Source organism: Tiliqua scincoides, chromosome 5 (genome assembly GCF_035046505.1).
Source record: "Tiliqua scincoides isolate rTilSci1 chromosome 5, rTilSci1.hap2, whole genome shotgun sequence".
NCBI classification, from domain to species: Eukaryota; Metazoa; Chordata; class Lepidosauria; order Squamata; family Scincidae; genus Tiliqua; species Tiliqua scincoides.
Window position 1 is genome coordinate 91784186 of NC_089825.1, and position 16315 is coordinate 91800500.

Sequence of the window (16315 nt, forward strand, 5' to 3'; positions counted from 1 at the left end):
GGAACTGTGGTAGAGACTGCAGCCAGGTTCTATCTCCCTTCCCGGATGCAATACACTCTCATGAGGCTCCATGTGCCTGCAATAGCAATTTTGCTGGTACAGGACTGAGTAGCTCCATAGTGGCTGCTGGGGCTGTCCCTGGAGCAAGGGGACAAAAGTACTCTTAACTTGGGGAGACCTCTAGCAGCCATGTTGCCCATGCTGAACATATCAGTGGTCATTCTGGCACTACTGCACTGTGATACAGGCAGTTTGGATAGGATTGGACTGTAACTCACACAGTCCAGACAGACATAAGCAGGTACCTTGAATGCTGGAACAGTCCACACACATCAGGGATGTGTTACTGCTTTAATCCAAGTGACAGCTTAACTGGATTTAACACAGTGATAACTAGTAGTGGCTCTAGAAGCATGAATTTCCACTCTAGTAATTTTTCCTAATGAGGTTTTGGCTGCTCAAAAGCACCACACATACAAATAGTTAACTACACGCAACAGCAGAGCAACTTTGGAAACAGGGACTGCTGCTTCTTTCAAATGTGCACATACTTAAGAGGCCCAACTGAACAGCAACAAGCTATTTTGGCAAAGTTCACTACTGAATCCATTCTCTGGAAAAAATTATAATGCTACCATCACAATTACTAAGCAAGAGGCAGTAAGGAATCCAATACAGAGAAGAAAAGTTTGGACCCTCCCTCCTGATATGAATAATAGAGGCTCTGTTTGCTAGGCAAAGCCAGTCAACACAAGCACTTGGGACAAGAAAATATCATCTGCAGAACTCAGACACAGTAAACACACAGCAGTTATTTAAAAGTTTTAATTAGCAGTTGGCCTTTCTTCACATAAGCTATTTTCATGGCTCCTACCTCCTAGTTCTACCCCACACACTAGAATTAAATCAATAAGCCACTTTCATCTTTAGGACCTTCCTAAAAACTTCCCTAGCCATCTCCCTCTTACTTTGCCAGCTGCTGCCTTCAGCTTCCAGAAGTCCACCCCCACTTCAAAATTGTGGTATATCTGCAACTGTTCATTTTCTAAAAGCAGACTGTTACGGAAATATACCTGCATTATTGTACCTTTCACATAAAGTAAAAAGATGAAATTAGTATAAATAGTTTGCCGGCAGGTAGACTCAAGGCACCTCCAGAATGTTTAAATTCCAAAAGTCACAGAATTTGCTTGTCTACATCTCAGAATATCAGTGAGAAGGAACTCACTAAACTAGATAATTTGTCTGCAAGAGCATCTGAAGTTTAAGAGAAATGTGGGATGTGGATGTATGTCAAAACAAATATACAGGTAATTATTTCTGATATATCCTTTCACAACAACAGAAGTGTTTTCTTTCAAGTGCCGCCGCCTAAGGAGGTACGTGGGGTGGCAGCAAGAAATAGGGCCTTCTCAGTAGTGGCACCAACGTTGTGGAACTCCCTTCCCCTTGACTTGAGAATGGCTCCCTCTCTGGAGACTTTTCGGTGAGGCCTGAAGACCTTGTTGTTTAATCAAGCCTTCTGACTTCATGGCCTTTTTAACATCTTTTATACATCTTTTAGTTGCTTTTTACAGGCTTGATTCCTCTAAGTACTGCTGTTTTATGCTCTTTTATTCTGACTTTTATCTGACTACTGTTTTTATGGGTTCTGCTAATGTGTTTTTTAATGTGTTTTTATCTGTTTGTGAAATTATGTTTTAATCTGTTTTATATGTTGTTAGCCGCCCTGGGTCCCTTTGGGGAGAAGGGTGGGATAGAAATAAAGTTTTATTATTATTATTTTATTTTCTAAACGCTTTCCAAAGTGAAATATATACTGTAATGCAGCGGTTCCCAAACTTTTCAGCACCAGGACAATCTACTGGGACCCATTAGACTTCAAAAAAGGAGATCTACAAAAATTAATAATAATCAGAAAAAAAGATCGTCAAACTTTATCTCAGTATTTACACATGCTTGCAAACTGCAGGAGCTCAGCTCTGTGTAGGGCAGTTAGCAGCTATCTTGCAAACTGCGGGAGTTGAGCTATTTTGTCATGCAAAAGGAAAGGCTGAAGACAGAATGATTCACTCAAGTCATTATTAAAAATATTTATATACCACTTTTCAGTGAAATAAGTTCACAAAGGCAGTTATCAACAAAATGGTTCCCTGTCCCAAAAGGACTCACCATCTAAAAAAGATACACTAGCAAGCAGCCACTAGAAAAGTGTGCTGAGGTGAAGAGGAACAGTTACTCTCCCCCTGCTGAATATGAGATGAGCATCACTCATCTGAGATTAGCAGATGGGTTAGCAGGTGTATATATCCTTTATAAAGAAGGGTAATTATAGAAATTCACTTCAGGAATGGCTACTCCAAGATAACAAAATGACACTAACCCAGGCCAGGAAAACATTTGCAATTATTAAAAAGCAGCATTCTTCAGGTAGTGCAGCAAGCACATTCGAGAAAAATGTTCCTCTTTGTTCAATAACTGCACAACAAGGTATAAAGACCTCCCAGTCCAATGATTTAACAAAATTAGAGATGTACATTTAAAAGTAGCACTATCAATTAAGAATCTGCTGCTCAGATCTCAAAGAACTGGCAGCACCAGACACAGTTCAGAGATTTAATGTTTTAGGAAGCTCTGAACAACCACAATTCCAGGCCTAAAAGTACTGATTTTATCCTTCACCCTACCCAGCATTGCATGTTGCTTGTACCCTCCAGCTCTTTGCTTGAAGTGCAGAACCAGAGAGGGAGAAGATAACATATCTGCATAAGGGCCTAGCAGTTTGCATATGCACATGCTATATGTAGCAATAGTATAAGGACCCATCAGAATAGACATGCAGGAAACAAAAGAGATACTCTGCAAACCACTTTGATCCCAGATGACTGAAAATTGGTTCTACTACAGGGACTAGCACACCAATTTCCCAAGGCATAGAAGTTGATAAATTGTCAACAGGTGTTGAATATCCCAATTTCAGATTTTAGCATTCACTGAAAATGAGAAGCAAACTTTTCTGGAAGAGAACTACTGTTCTAGCAGCAGTTGAAATGCCCCAAGTGAATATACTTACAACAGGCAAGAGGAATTTCAGAATCTGCACAATCACACTGAATAGCATGTGGATTCTAAAGGCAATTCTCTCCCACACAACCTGGGTCACCTCATCACTTAAATTAACACTGTTTCAGAACTTGACACTTGGCAGCAATTGGCATTTCCATAGGAGAGATCCTGTTTATGGTTGTGGTATCCCACTCTGGAATGCCTTCCTGTTGCCAAATTTGGTGTCCTTTCAGTGCTAGCTGAAGACCATTTTTAATGACCATTTTAGAGTTACACCACTTTAAATAAACTAGCCTTGGTTAAGGTTGACACAAACTGCTCTGCTATCTTTTGTACCATATTCTATTGCTTTGCTGCTTAGGTGACAGACACATAAAAAGAAAATACATAGCTCTGAACCCGCAAGCAGGAGTTAAGCAGAGAACCTCCACCATAGTATTCTTCCTAAGACACTTGGCAAGAAGTAAAACTGCACTGCTGTTAGCCATCAGCACTATTCCTCCAACACAAGTCCCAACAACATACAGTGATGCCTTGCAAGACGAAATTCATTCCGCGAGTCGTATCGTATTGTGAAATTTTAGTCTTGCGAAGCGTGATTTAAAACAAACCAAAAAAAAAAAATGAAAAAAATTCGTCTTGCGAAGCATGGCCATAGAAAAATTTGTCTTGCGAGTCACCAAAAAAATCGCTAAACACTTTCGTCTTGCGAGTTTATCGTTGCGCAAGGCATTCGTCTTGCAAGGCATCACTACTGTTTTAAAACAGCTGTTCTGCAATAAGGAGCACTGCATCATCCACACAAGGGGGGGGGAGGAAAAAGAGGAAATAGCTGTACAACTAGGCCACTTGCTTCCTGCCAGCTATTCCACATCATTTCAAGAAATAAAGAGGTCTGCTTAGTGGGGTGTGTTCAAGAAAGAGACAGCCTCTCTGATTAACCACACTCAGACACTCCCAATCAATACTAGCACCCACGCTCTTTAGTGTAAAAGGGTAATATGATGTGCAATTATGTACCATTGTTTTTCTGTAGAGTAGCAAGATGTGTGCATTTCCAAAAGAGAGGTGCATGTGAAAAACAAGGACTGATAATTGGGATCTCCCATATCTTGGAAATATGATCAAGATTTACATAATTTCATAATTAGCTGTAATTTGCAGCTAATGAGTTCCTAAGTGAGAAAAAGTGCTTATTTCTGGTCATCACCTGACATTGTTGAGTGACGTTGTTAAACATTACTTCCTGTTTAATGACATTACTTTTGGAACTCTGCATACACCATGCTTATTTTTTGTTATGACCTGTTTAATGACATCATTTCCTGCCTAACGACAACACTTCTGGCCCTTTGCAGGCATGATGAATGCTATTTGGCCTTTTGTAAGAAACAGGTTTGACACCCCTGATACAGACAGAACGTTCGATGAACTCTTTGGTATTTTTGTCTGCCTTATCTTTAACTTATGCTTTTGAAAACAAATTTCAGCTGGAATTAGTCACACGTGAATAATTTTTCCTAATCTAGGCCTCTTTCAGAAAACAACCATCAGGCATTGTATGCATTCATTCAACTTTTATTCCTGCTTTTCTCCCGCAGCTGAGAGCCCACCTGTTTGACTCCATAGTACTTCCTGCTTTTTGCTATGCTACAGAAACATGGGCCGGCAACAAGACCATAGTTACTGCCATGTGAACCACCCACCAGGCACGTGGTGGGTGCCTCCTTGGGACAAACCGCCGAAAGCAATGGCAACATGGTCTCAGAAGTCAAGACCTCCTGCAAGAATCCAAGATTCATGATCCGCTCAAGTACATGGCTTCTGCAAAGCACAGATGGGCAGGACATATCATCCGCCAAACAGACGACCAATGGAGCACCAGAATCATTCACTGGATCCCATACCATGTCAAAAGAACCCACGGCCAACCAGCTACTCTTTGGTTAGATACCTTTTCCAGGTCATTTAAACAGGGACTGCCGCACTGGACAACAGTCACACTAAACCAAAAAACATGGAGCAAGTGCGGGCCACATTGGAAAGATTGCCAATGAAGATGGACCATCAATGTATGTATGTGTTTTCTCCCAGGTGAGCACCCAAAGTGGCTCACAACAGCATATTAAGATAAAAACAACGCATAGCATTTAAAATGTAACTAAAAAACAACCAGCAGCAAACCCTCATAATCAAAGAGTAAAACGCTAACAGTAGTAAAACATACCCATAAAACCTGTAGAACATTCCAGTACTAAAATGGCCATAATAAAACCAGAAGCTAATCTAAAAAGACATCCAAATTGAAGTTTTGCAATACTTCTTACATTCACATCTTATCCCACCACGTTCTCATTTTTTATTAGTAACTTTACTATTTACTACCAGTTACCCATAAAAAAGCAATGTTATTTGAAACCCAGAATAGAAACATACTGCCTTCTTTCTCAGCTGACCATTTCCTCTTTTTTTCTGAATCTGTCACCTTGAGCATCTCTCAAGGCTTCACACTTATAATTTTGCATCTAAACTCACTCTGCAATGGAAAATCCCTTAATCATGCATCAAAGTAGTTGAAATAAGAGAAATTCATGAACAGTCTCCTGAGACCCAGGGAAGCCCTCAGAGGCTTCCCCGGACCTTCTATTTATTTATTTTATTAGATTTCTATACTGCTTTTCTAAAACCCAAAGCGGCATGCAACAGACAAACACAAAGAAAAAACATTAGAATCACTTAAAATAAAACCATAGACACCATTACAACAATCTAATAATAAAAGAGCCGATTAAAATGTCAGCAGCATACAAGTGTAGAAGCATAGAAGTCCCTAAGGAGTGCCTCCCTTCCCAAAGGCCATGCCAAACAGATGTGCCTTCAAACCCTGGCAGAAACCATATACTGAGGAGGCTGCCCTCAGATGTTCTGGCAGCTCATTCCAGAGGCATGGTACCACAACCAAGAAAGCCCTACACCTCACTGCCATCCTCATGGCCTCAGATGGTGGAGGTACTCTCTCTGATGACTGCAAGGAATGTACAGGAATATATAGGGGAAGGTGGTCCTTCAAGTATCCCAGTCCTATGCCATATAGGGCTTTAAAGATCATCACCAACACCTTGAATTTGGCTTGGAAAGGAATAGGCAGCCAGTGTAGCTGCCAGAGCAGCGGATTCTACACACCGAGCCCCAGTGACCAACTGAGCTGCCACATTCTGCACCAATTGCAATTAACACCTATAGGGCATTAAAAATGTCACTTCCAGTTTTACAAAAAAACAGAAGTGGCTTTTTTTGCTTTCAGAGTCTGAATCCAGCAGAGGACGCAGAGATGTGCACAGCCTTTGCTGGGCTCAGAAGACCCTCCGGAGGCAAGGGGAGCAGAGCTCCCACCCACCTCTGGAGGGTGGGGGGCTGTTCCCTGGTATTTGCAGCTTCACTTAACCACAGGGGGTTCTGGAATGGAACCCCTACAGATACTGGGGCATGTCTGTATCACTAATTAAATGTTCTTAACATAACAGGCAGAAAACTGGAGTGTGATATACATGTAATACAAGATGCTCCAATTTCTGAAAGATGGAAAAGAGCACATGTGTCTCAACTGACGACATGAAGTTTACTTGTATCAGAAGCTAGTATTTCAATACAAAACCAAGCAAAATATTCAGGATGTTAGGCTATGGATGTTTCCATGTTAAGCATTTGAATTTATTTCATATTTAAAGGGGGAAGGTTTGCGATGGCACCTAAAATGTGTCTGAAAAATGACTTGAATCTGCAGGACTTTTCCTGGCTAACAATTCTTGAACTTGAGGTAAAAAGCCAAGGTATCAGAAAATCTGTAAGTTTTCCCATTAGTCAAATTCCATCATTAACAGCCAAGGAGATATTTAGTTCTCTCTCATCTGATCAAGGTATTCTAATTTGGAGAAGAAATATATAACAGAGGTTAGTACTTCTTTGAATTTATATAGCACTTGATAACAGCATTTTATAATCTTTACAACAATTTCATATAGTTTGCTTTTTTCCTTCTTTCCTCTCCATTCCTTTTTCTGTGTATATCACATCTTCAGCTTAAACGAAGTCATTGTTTTAAACTGCAAAACATCTTGAGCGCTTTAGCTAAAAAACAGTCTTTTTTATCTACCATTTTTACAAATTAAAAGGTAGACCACATATAACAGACAAGGACTTCGGGGTGATGGTGATTCTCAAGCTGAACACCTAACTGAACTAGGAGCTTCACAATTCATAGCTCACTGTAAGCTACTATATCTACCATACCAACTCCCTAAAATGAGGTTCTGGGTATTTCGTTCATCAACCTAGTTCATTTTCAGAAGCACTAATGATAGAAGAGGCTAGAGAATGAGCCTTTGAAATCAGAAGGCATGCTCCAGTCATCTCCCCTCATTTGTGTAGAAAAATCTCAGAAGGCATGTTCAAACAGCAAGAACTCCCATTGGAAGACTATGCTCAGATTACCATATGGCATCAAGAAAGAAGAAAGGAAGCCCAGCCTTTTTCCTACTGCTTACACTGCAAAATTAGCTTACAGCTTGGCGAGAAGCCAGAGCATGGACAGAGGAAAGTCTGTATTAAGCATGTTTGCGAAAGCAAGCTCACTCCTGCCAGTATAAACGTGGCCTTTTTCCTCCCCACTCTCCAGACAGCAATAGGATGCTCATTGTGCAATTTCCGTTTTTATGGAGGCTATTTAGAAAGGAGGACCTTGTGACCAATTCTGTACTAGGAATTTTCTATAAGATGGTGCCAGTGCCAATCAAGTTGCAACCCCCCCCCCCCACCAAAATATTATAACAAACTGTATATATTGAAGGTAGGGAGAAAAGGGAGAGTTGCTTCAATCTGTACTTTGCTGCACAAACAGCAGAATTTCTGAAAAGAACATGGGTGAAAGTTATGTGAGCAAAGGCTGAAGGAAGGGCAACTCAATGTCTTCAGTTTCAGAGTATTTCCACAAACACTGTCCACACATTTTCAACCATGTTCTCACAATCTAGAATTAGGGCTACCACCCAATTTTAAAAAATCTTAGAGAGTTAATCAAGTAATTTATAAGACAATGCATATAATCTGAAGTTTGCACATGAATTAACAATACCTTTGAAGGAAAACTACTTAAAGATTGTGTATACATGCTGCATGGGAGGCATACCTCAGAAGAGGCCTCTTGCATACCTTCCTATGTGAGAATAACCAACAGCTGCCTCTTAAAATGACACCTACCCAATGAGGCTTTTATAACTATGTTTACAAATACTTTTTTAATTCTGCTGCCTGATTAATAAGGGGCATATCTTTTTAAACAAAAGTTTTTAAAGACTAAATTATAGATCCCCTGAAAGGTTGTTTTTTTTTAATTCCATTTCACACAAATAATAAATGTTGTAAAGATTTAAAAAGATAGATACACACACACCACAAGTCAAGGGAAGCATCCCTTTTCCCTTGCTCCAAAGAAACAAAAGCTACAATTCAAGTTTTTCAAAAATGAACATTTAATGCATTTTACCTTGTCACATGTTAAATTCTGCTTATACAGAACTGGCTACAGAAGCATCAATAGCACTAACTGAAACCCAAAACATCCTTACTCTGTTAGAACTGCAGAAGTGGCTTCAAAGACACCCAGGTTCCATCACATGTGTATATGCTTCCTAAATAATCTAAACAATTCATAACCCACCTTTCCACATTTACAGGAGCTCAAAGACACCTCACTCTTCAGTTCTACCCCAGTATACTCCGTCTTACAATTCACCACTAGTAAGTTCCTTTCCCAATGAACAAGATACCAGCAAATGCTTGAGCAAATGCTATATCAAATGCTTGCGCAAATGCAAATGCTCAAACCATAGTGATGGGCAAAGCAGGCTGAATGAACAACCCAGACTCAGGGTAAAGAGGCCAGAGTGTTGATAAACTAGAGGCAGTGCACTAGGGAGACTCAGTCATCACACTGGCTACAGATGAACCTTATTTGATAGCTAACAATGCCAGACAGCCACCTATCTCCTATTATTAGGTAGCCATCCATCTCCTATTCAACTGAGAACACAACCAGAAGCCCGTAAAGTGCCCTGAAGAAAAATGGGGAACTTTCTTTCCTGCTCTGCCCTGGTGATGTTGGTTTCCATTAGCCATGTTGGTCAAATGAGATCAGCATGAATAAAGCATCCCATATGCCTGAATAAAAGTGCAAGTGGTGAGTGTAAGGACTGAGAGTCCTCTTGGTGTAAAGACTGAGAACATTCACTCCAAGCATTTGAAGTTCTCTGGATGCACCCTGACTTACAGAGAGAAAACCACTTCATTCTGTTTGTTACCAATTACAGAAGCTCCTAAGGAGTGATATTAACTTTTCTGCCTCCAAGAATAACAAGTAGCAGAGCTGAGTCAAGGGTTGAAGACAGCAACAATTTCCACATGTTTTTGTTTTTTTTTAAACTTTGCTTAGAGTACTAAACCACCATGGGTAATCCTGGACTCTCTTGATTATTTCCAAAAATGTGCATACACCACCTCTTAATGATCTTGTTTTCATCTTCAGAGAAAACCATGGTAATATTATATATTTTTGAGCTTACTTATCCAGAAGGTGATACAAACAGGAAGCTCTTATAAGAATTAAACCAAAAATATGTACCTAAACTAGATTACCAAGTTTTTTTTTCTATTTAGGAACTCACTAGGTGTATTTTCACATTTTTAGAACTCTGTTTTCAAGTGAAAACATCTTACCCTCCCCCTAACCAAGGCACTTCATCACACAGGATACCATACATTATTAGGACTGACCAATTACAGAAAACCATGAATTTCTAAATGTTCTTTTAAAACTGAAGTGTCAGTTGATAGGCAAGGTTAAACTCTGCAGATGGTATCTCTAAGAGACACTAGTATTCAAGTAGTGATAGTACCCTGCACAGGCACCCCACCTTTCACTCACTACTACCAACTGTTTTCTTTATGCTGCATACTTCTACCCGCACAAAGGTAGAAGCTCTACCTGCTTGCCAAAAATTCCTAGCCCTGATGAGCTCCCAGTTTCTTCCTTCCTCAATCATTTCAGAATTACTACTGACTATGATCCTCTCTTTCCTTCACTTACATTTTTGTATTCACCTCACTATCATGTTCCACAATGATTCGTTTCAAAGTTCTTCATCTTCTCTGCTCTCTTTTTGCTCTTGGTCTCAATAATCACTTCCTTCCTCATGTACCATCCAGCTGCATGTCATGCTGGTCTCTATGCCTGAAAACCCTCTCTCAAACCACTATTCCAGAACCACAGTTTTTTCTCAACTGCTGCAACCAATTAATGCATACAGGCTTGTTTTTTTGTTGTCTGCACACTGCCTTGGAAAATTTTTAAAACCTGAAAAGTAGGCTATAATTTTTAAAATAAGTATCTTCTACTTAATATTCCAAAACTGCAGTGTTATTCATCCAAGCTTAGACTACAAGTATTCCAGAAGAAAAATGTCTCATTTGCATCACCTAGTATGCTACTGTCATTTATGTAGCATCTAGTATGCTACTGTTCATGCTACTGTAGCACCTAGGTTCATATTCAACAGTGGAGAAATGTTACTGTCTCAGTAAGTGAAGAGCTTTGGAAGGATAACTATAGAATTTAAAGGGTCAGATTGGTTTACCTCTTTGCCTGCTGAGAATGTTTAACAACCCAATCACATTGAGGCCTACAGGTCTGTACAATCTCTGGTATTACACTTTTCATATCCAGCTCTACAAAGTAAGGATGCATAGTGATAACTATTAGCAACTTACGCATTGCAGTATGGCTTCTTCTCATAGCCCTTGTAGTTTTTCATGTTGAGTGTCATCTTGCAGACCTCGCAGTGGAAACATGCTTTATGCCAGAACTAGGAAAAGATAAGAAACAAATGTTTAATTGAACAGTTTCTAGAATGCTACTTTTTCCTATCTGAAAGATGTTATTCCCAGCAGCAACCATGCCTTCGAGAATATAGTTAGGGGTTTATAGACAGATATTTCTGGAGCACACCACAATACTCTATACTCCTTCTGAAGACTTATTTAGACATATGTTCAATATAAGAGTCTTTATTTCACTTCCTCAATTGCAAACACAATGTTTAAAGGGAGAACAGGAAAAACATTCCTTTTGTGTTCAGCCAGTGACCTCTTTGTGCTTAATAAACAGGCATTGCATGCTTATGCAATTTGGTCAGCTCTACAGAATTGTGTTATATTGGCACACACTGAGCCGAAGGAAATATTTGTAAATCACTACCCAACACCCAACTTCCAAACAGGAAATTGCCTTATGTAGATGCAACGCAGAAATACCATCAGATACCCTGAGAAAAGTCTCCTTTTGCAGTAATTTTGAAACCAGCCTAGGCTTCCCATCTGGTCTCAGAAGACTGCTAATCATGCAAGATTGATGAAAAGCAGGCTTACTTCTCACACACGTCAAAATGGAATATAGTATATCCTCTGATGCAAGCATGAGTAAGAGCTCCACACTAGCAAGCAGCAGCACTAGCAAGCAGCAGCAACCAACAATAATCTCGCGGAAAACAAAATTCCTACAACCACATATTTAACTGGAGATGTCTTGTAGCCAGGTAGCATGCCTGCAAATCTCTGGGCTTTGCAGGCAAAGGCAGAAGAGGGTGAACTATCTCCATGTCTACTGTCTGAAAATCCAGCATAATTTTTTCCAAACTTCACAGCTTGAAAGCATAATTATTTAGTCTTGTCACGCAAGCTCAATAAATTAACAGAAGGTCATTCATTTTGCCTTAAATGCACTCCAATTCAACAGATGGGTTTGGGGAATTTTGAAACTCATTCAGCATTCACAGCAGAAGGGAAGGGAAACTTCACAAAAGGTGATATTTGAGAAACAAAAATGACTACTCAACAAGGGTGTAATTACACTTGCATTCTAAAGTTTACATAGTTTGCAGAAATGAACTGTTTTATTATATCTGTACAGAAAATATTTAACATTTGCTATCAACCACGAAGAAACATTCTTTGAATAAGACAAAGATACCAAGAGGGAAGAAGTAAAACATCTTATTCTACAGGAGGACTGCAGAGAAATTTGACAAGTCAACATCCCTCAGCAATTCAAATACTCACTCCATAATGGGAGGAATAAGGCCATGGATATAAGCAATACAGTTCACTAAAAAAACCACTCAGACCCCATATTAGCTCAACTCTGCTTGCACACTTTCTAGCTTTTCTATATCTAAGGGCTAAAACATTCTAACAAAAAGATAGTTTAACAAAACAGATAACAAAAAGATAGTTTCTCCAGAATCTTATCAGATATCATGTGATACAGAGTCTGCCTCATGATATTACTGCATACTTTTGGATTTTAAAATTTATATTTCACTTATCACTGAAAAGGGATTCAAAATAGTTAACAAAATCAGAACAGTAAATTAAAAATAAAAACCACCTTAACATCCAAATCAACACAGGGTCACAGAGTCAGAGACAGTAAAAGCAGATAGTACGTCAATACAAAACTCAGTGTTTCAATGTAAGCAGCAGCAAATCTACAATCACTTCACATAAGAGTTGCTTTTTACCCAGCACAGGAAAACAGAATAAAAGAGCCAAATATGTTTCCTTGGGAAGGCATTCCAAAGAGTTGGTATCAAAAGAGAAAGCCTTGCTCTTGCAGCCACTTGCCCAATATCAGTGGAAGAATATGGAATAGGTCTCAGATGTTAAGCAAAGCGTATAGGAGCATGTACAAAAGTAGATAGTCCTTACAGTTCTCAGGTCCAAAGTCATTTAGGGCTTTAAATATGAGAACTAGCACCTTAAATTGAATGAAATACCAATGTAGATTAAACCCCAAATTATCAAGGACTGGAAACACTCAGCTCCAGAGTCTGGAAGCAGCTCCCAATACCAGCTACAGTTTCAAAAGCCTTTTTCAAGGAAGCCTAATGCTTAAGTCTTTACAGTAATCTCATCTTCAAAGCTGCTCTTTCTAATCTCAAAGTCACTCTGAATGCCTACGGGATACAAATTTGTAAATAAATAAATCTTGAGATTATGAAGGCATGGGTGACACAGATCAATCTTCTCCAGAAAATGATACAACTGGCATAACACTGAAATTTGCAAAACTCATTCCTAGTCAATGCCATCTCCTGGGTATTCAACACCAGCACTAAATAAGAGCCCCCCCATTACCAAGCTGAGAACCTGTGATTTCAGGCCAAGCACATCCCCTTCCAAAGAAGATCATGCACTTAACTCTGGATCAAATTATTTCCCCAAATAGCAGTATTTCTGGGTTATCAGGATTAAGCTTCCATTTGTTTTTCCGCATCCAGTGGGGACCCCCTTGTGAACAGGTCCCATCAAGTGCACTGTGTTTTTCTCTGAGTGCCAAGTGTCTAGTTTGTCACACAAGTCTAGTATATCGCAAACGTCACACTTACATTTAATGGTCATAATCTATGGCTAGATTTTCTACTTTTTTGAGACACTTGCATTCTGGATACCTTACAACTGCTCCTGGAGTCAAACCAATTTGAAATTCTGCTGTAAATGAGAGTACCACACCCAGTATTTAAACAAATCAGCAACTTGCATGACAAGGGCATGTAATGACTGAGTAAGGAAGCTTAGGGAGTCTACCTCACTTTAACTGCCCAGAGCAACAAGTTTGCACCTTCACCTGTGGCCAAGAGCCAATTCCTCTGTAGATATTTATTTTATTTCTATAATTCTTCAGTTCATCAGGCCCTTCTGGTTTTCATCAGGCAAAACTTGTTCTCTTTTCTACCTGAGAAGTAACCAACTTCTTCCCTCTCTCCCTGACATGAGAGCCCATTTCAGATCTTAGTATTTCAGACTCATTCATGTTTAAATGTACAGTTAAGCCCATAGCAACCTGGAGCAAGGATCATTCATAGCAAAAAAACACTCCTGATAGAAATTCTGGTTTGGGCAAACTCCACCTCAGATTGACAGATTTTTCAGCACAATCCTTAGCTATGCTTATCGATCAGTAAGCTTCACTAAATGAAACTGGATTTACTTATGAGTAAACATGCATAGGATTGAACTGCTACTAGCCGCCCTGGGTCTCTTTGGGGAGAAGGGCGGGATAAAAATAAAGTTTATTATTATTATTATTATTATTATTATTATTATTATTAAATAGATGAAAACATAGGCAAAGTTGCATAACCGATTCCCTATGTGGATGTTTCTGTAACTCACTGCAAAAATCTAGACATTTGGGCAACACGTCTTCTACCACCAAGAAGATGCAGGCTGCTGAGAGCCTGTTCAAAAACAGCTCTTCAAAACCACACAACCTTCCTGTGTACACAGACTTCAGGCTGTCTGCAAACTGCAACTCCACACTAAAAACACCCCTAACAGCCAAGACTTGTGCAATTTTTATGCTGTCTCTAGACAAGAAACCACTCATTCTTCAATTTATTAACAGATAGCAGCAAAACAGCAGGCCACCAAATATGCAATAGTGAACGCTCATAGCCACGTACCTATAAGTAGTGTTTCATAGTACAGTTCTCTAAGTACAACAACTAGTTATACTTAAAACCGTATGTTATGTTAACATTAACAGTTACTACAACTGAACCAAAATGCTTCATGACCTCAACAAGGAGGAGCCCAAAACATGAAGCAAAGAGAGTATATTCCTACATCCCTGAATATTCACCCCTGCTAATTGGGTAAGAGACACTTTTTCAAGTGGGTGCTCCTTTTTTTAGCAGTGGGAGAGTAACTGGCCCACCTCACCCCAGCAGTGTCTGTTCTAGTGGCTGTCTGCTGGTATTCATTTGCATCTTTTTAGATTGTGAGTCCTTTTGGGACAGGGAGCCATTTAGTTATTTGATTTTTCTCTGTAAACCGCTTTGTGAACTTTTAGTTGAAAAGCGGTATATAAATACTGTTGATAATAATAACAACAACAACAACAACAACAACCTCTGTGCGGTCATTATATAGGCACTGTCTTTTCCTGTACCAAAACGTATCTGGTCAACAGAGAAATGGCTATCACAATACAGAAAGAAGAACAAAGAAGAAATCTTCCTATAACTGCATGCACCATAAATTGGGGTGGCGGTGGTGTACTGTTTACCAATGTGAAATTACTGCAGAAATCCTATGCAGCTTCCTGACATATCTGATTTTCCTTACATTGTTCATATGAGTGTAGCTACACTCATGGTAGACCCAAAGAATCAAATACAGTAAGGTATGGGATACAACCATCAGTGTGATCTGGAACCTACTGTGTACAAGTATGACTTTATAGTGCTAATCAGGCAAGTCACCATCACCCCGTTTCCCATTTGCAAGACTGAAACTAATACACAACAGGAGCAAAAACATATTATTGAACACTTGGCACACAAAATGACTTATCACCACTAATTTTACTTGACCAGTTTCTAAAGGCTGAACACATGTAGAGTAAAATAGCACAAACTATTCGGTGTATCACGAATAACTTCTACAAAACTACCAGGAACTCTTTCATATCCAACAATACACACCACTAAAGAGACTCAGTTTTATTTGAATATAATGTTTTTTTAAAACTCCTCATAGCAGAAGTGAATACTTAAAACATTACAGACATTAAACCCTCACCATTTTGAAACTGAGCAATTACGTATCACCAAAATCACAGAATATTCATTATATGTAATATCAGATAATAGAAGTCATGTGAGATTATCACAAGATGGTTTGTCCAGAAATCTGATAGGACAGTGGTTCCCAAACTGTGAGCCATGGCATCCCAGGGAGCTTCAGAAACCAGCCAGGAGAACCACAGAATCCTTTGAAAAACCCACCACCCCATACAACATATAGGATTGTAGCCCTAATGGGGAACTGCAGCCAATGGCCCAGTAGGTCAAGGGAGCCACCAATCAAAAAAATTTGGGAATCACTGTGATAGTGTAGTAGTCTTAATATAATGGAGAAACATCATGTACAATTTTAGAATCAACTGCTAGTTGGCTCCATATATGGCAATGCCAAATGGAAGTGAACTTTAGCTCTTTGTGAACACTATCGGCTTAACATCGGTCTGACACTGCAGCACCCACCCTAAACAATTCCTATGAACCACAGCTTTGGAATTAGAGCAGGGGTGCCCAAACCCTGGCCCTGGGGCCACTTGCGGCCCTCGAGGTCTCTC

At 39.5% G+C, this 16315-nt stretch overlaps 1 protein-coding gene across 1 annotated transcript in view; it reads right to left on the reverse strand.

The window, feature by feature from the left end:
- Positions 1–16315, reverse strand: part of LASP1 (LIM and SH3 protein 1) — a 55961-nt gene that overhangs the window by 31915 nt on the left and 7731 nt on the right. Inside the window, exon 2 of the mRNA XM_066627943.1 lies at positions 10888–10982. Coding sequence (XP_066484040.1) covers positions 10888–10982 — 95 coding nt within the window. The remainder of the gene's footprint in view (positions 1–10887; positions 10983–16315) is intronic.